Source organism: Oryctolagus cuniculus, chromosome 6, assembly GCF_051225735.1.
Source record: "Oryctolagus cuniculus isolate XC-2025 breed Fujian yellow rabbit chromosome 6, ASM5122573v1, whole genome shotgun sequence".
Classification (NCBI taxonomy): domain Eukaryota; kingdom Metazoa; phylum Chordata; class Mammalia; order Lagomorpha; family Leporidae; genus Oryctolagus; species Oryctolagus cuniculus.
The window spans coordinates 1,924,231-1,927,888 of NC_142872.1; the positions used below are offsets into that span (position 1 = coordinate 1,924,231).

The 3,658-nt window shown below is 45.3% G+C and overlaps 1 protein-coding gene across 1 annotated transcript; it reads right to left on the reverse strand.

Annotated features, from left to right (window-relative positions):
• On the reverse strand, positions 1–966 carry LOC149125916 (olfactory receptor 2T2-like). Its single transcript, XM_089334622.1, has one exon. It carries the CDS (start codon positions 964–966, stop codon positions 1–3), a length of 966 nt encoding a protein of 321 aa, XP_089190748.1.
• Positions 967–3,658: the final 2,692 nt, after the last annotated feature.

Consider the following 3,658-nt stretch of genomic DNA (forward strand, 5'->3'; position numbering starts at 1 on the left):
TTAGTATTTCCTGGGCACTCCCCCTGCTCTGATTCTCCGGGAGGCAGCACACCTCCCCAGGGCTTTCCTAAGAGCCTCTTCCACATCCTTGTTTCTCAGGCTGTAGATGAGGGGGTTCAGCATGGGGGTGAGGATGGTGTAGAATGCAGACACAACCTTATCTTTCTCTGGCGTGTGGTAGGAATGGGGCAGCACATTGGTGTAGAAGGCTGCCCCATAGAAGATGATCACCACCATTATATGGGAGGAACACGTTGTGAAGGCTTTGTGCCGGCCCTTGGCAGAGTTCATCCTGTGGACCGTGATGAGGATGTGTGTGTAGGAGACAGAAATGACAGACAAAGGGATGAGCAGCATCAGCACACAGCAGGCATACATCAGGGTCTCGTAGAGAGACGTGTCTGTGCATGACAGCTTCAGCACCGCTGGGATCTCACAGAAGAAGTGGTTGATCTCTCGAGGCCCACAGTAGGGGAAGCTCATGGTGACAGGACTTAGCATGAATCCATCCAAGGATCCGCCTACCCAGGAGCTCACCACCATGAATAAGCAAACCCTGCGGTTCATGAGGAGAGGGTACTGCAAGGGCCTGCACACAGCCACATATCTGTCATAGGCCATGAAGCCCAGCAGGAAGAATTCACCTCCAATAAGGGTCAGGTAGAAGAAGATCTGAAATGCACAGCCCAGGAAGGAAATGGTCTTTTCCTTGGACAGCAGGTCTTGGAGTGTCTTCGGGACAGTGACACAGATGTAGACAGTATCCATAAAGGAGAGCTGGCTGAGCAAGAAGTACATGGGCGTGTGGAGGTGTGGGTCCCTGTGGATGAGCAGGATCATGGCCACGTTGGCTGTGACAGCCACCACAAAGATGGAGAAGATGACTGCAAAGATGAGGCCAGGGCACGTGGGGTGGGTGATGAGACCCAGGAGGATGAAGTCTGTGGAGTTGTGCAGAATCTCCATGTCCACGTGGCCTGGCAGCCCCCGAGGCTGCAGAGTTAAGAAGTCTGTGGGTTACTCAATCATCGTATTATGGAAGAGGTCACCACCCATGGCATGGCAGAAACAATGGGAGTAAAGGAAGGACATGGACTTCAGAATCACTTTAAATCCAGGTTTCATACTAACTATCTTTATGCCACTGATTAACCTCAAAACTCACACAAAGTCATCATCTGTTTAGGGCCACCACAAGTCCATCCTCTATAAGCTACATATGAAGTGCAGAAGTAATAATCCACACAGTACCTCTGTAGTATATGTTTTATTTTTACATGGAGCCAACTTCTATATATGTTTTACAATCCCTTCACTTTATGCGGAAAACTTCATCAAGTTCATAGCTGTCCTATTCTCCATATTGTCTTGTAATCAGTAATTCATAGGTTCATAGAAATTGAGTTGTCCTATATGATTAGTATTACTACGTTGTTAAGATCTTAAACAAGCATCCATTTGTGACTTAAGAAATTGGCAGGGGCCAGTGCTGTGGAGTAGTACATAAAGCTGCGGAGTTCAACTCTGGCATGCTATATGGGTACCAGGTCTTCTCCTACCTGCTCCATTTCCGATCCAGCTCCCTGCTAATTGCTTGGGAAACAGCAGAAGATGGTCCAAGTGGTTGGACCCCTGCTCCCATATGGGAGACTCTGGTTTCAGCCTAGCCCAACACTGGCTGTCATGGCCAGCTAGGGAGTGAACCAGTGATGGAAGTGTCTGTGTGACTGTGCATCTCTGTGATGTGTTGAGGGATATTGAGAAATGAACTGTCAGTTTTCATTTTTATTGACTTCGAACATTATACTTAATTAATTTTTAAGACTATTATTATACAAGGGTACTTCACTAAGTTCATGGAAATGAAATTAAAATATAGATTTATTTTTATACAGAGATTTTTTATGATACACACACTTTTTTCATATTTTGCAGTTTCACAAACCTTTAAAGACCCCTCACATCACAATAGGCCTCTCCTCATCTCAGTGATGGGTTCCTGAAGAAACATTTTTATCAAATGTGTTGATTGACAACACTGTAAACACACATGCATCTTTTGTTCCACAGTGGTTACAGGTGCAGTCTCAGAAGCATCTGGAAAGAATGAGCCACCCCCCCCCCGCTTTGTAGTAAAAATTATAAGAGAAATAGATGCTTTTCCTTCTTGGTCATCAAAGATGAATAAGTAGGACTTTACAGGAGAAAATGAAAAGCAATTTTACATTAGTTTGTACTAAAATTTAAATTTGTCACACCTTATCTGTATGGGAGAAGAAAAACAAATCCCTGAGCATCAGATGGTAACTGAACAGCTGGGTGAACGTTAGCCTCCTTTGCCTGTTTTAATGAGTGAAGGCACAGCTCAGAGTCACAGCCTAGAGGCTGTCTTTGGAGACACCCTACACCTGAAATTTCATTCACACCGGAAATCCCACTGCAAAAACTGCTTGGAAAACAAAATATCCATGTAGGCAGACAGTAGCACCATTTTGAGCATCAATCTTCTTTTCTATTTACACAATTATAGATTTTATATATTAATTACTTATAAAATTATATCATCTTCTTATCATCCCTTTAAAATTATACCTGGAGAAACTGCAATTCCCAGACTGACACAATGAATCAATTTGCGAATTACCAAAGAAAATGAGTGAATACTTTTGAGTCAAAAATGGAGTGAAAATAAATTCTAGATTGCACTTTACACAATCTTCAAAAGACCCAGGATCTTCCTAGGACCATCTTTGGGTAGATCCTAGAACACAGAATAGAAAGCTGGCAGTGGAAAGACACAACTTATGCCACGTTTCAATGTTTAATCAATCAGGAGCCAAGATGGCGGAATAGTGAGGGCGCGCACCGATAGTCCGGGAAAATTTAGTTTAATAAAAGGGGAGTTACGGTAGCCGCAGAAAAAAGAACCAGGAAAAAATTGCACGGGAATCGTGAATCGGAGGACCTACTGGGAGAACAAGGTCGCCCACCGCGCGGAAGCCAAGTTGCGGGACTGAGCCGCAGAAGCCCCAGTGCTCCAAGGGGAGTGCATGCCACACAGACAACAGCGGGGAGACTTGGGACGCTCAGGGCTCCGAGTCCACACATCGGCGCTGGAAGGGGAGGTGAGCTCAATAACCCGAGACATTGGTGGGGAAATGGGGGTCAGAATCTAGAGGGGGGCCGGAAAGTGCAGCAAACTCACTACCGGAAAGAAGGAAAAAAAAAAGCTTCGGGGTTTCTCTTCCCCCTAACCTTGCAAAGGTTACAAGGCTGCAAGGCTAGAAAAATTCCCAAGAGACAAAGAGCAGGCCTGCTCTCTGGATTTACATATCAATGGGGGAGAGCTAAGGAACTGAGTCACTACAATTCAGTAGCCTAGGCAACCCAGTGGGAGTCCAGAGGAGCCAAAGACTGGAAGCTAAATACCATCAATTCTGCACAGCCCTGCCCTGCGGTGTTACTTACCCCCTGAATAAATAAAATAAATAAATAAATAAAAAGAGAGAGATTTACCAAGCATAACCTGAGGGTGTCACCTTTGCACACCCTTAACCTGGAAGAACCAGGCAGAGCTCTCAGGCCGCACCCATCTCAAGCCTCCAAGGCTCCTCCAACAGCAGGCAGTCCACTTAACACGGACACAGTATAAAAAAAA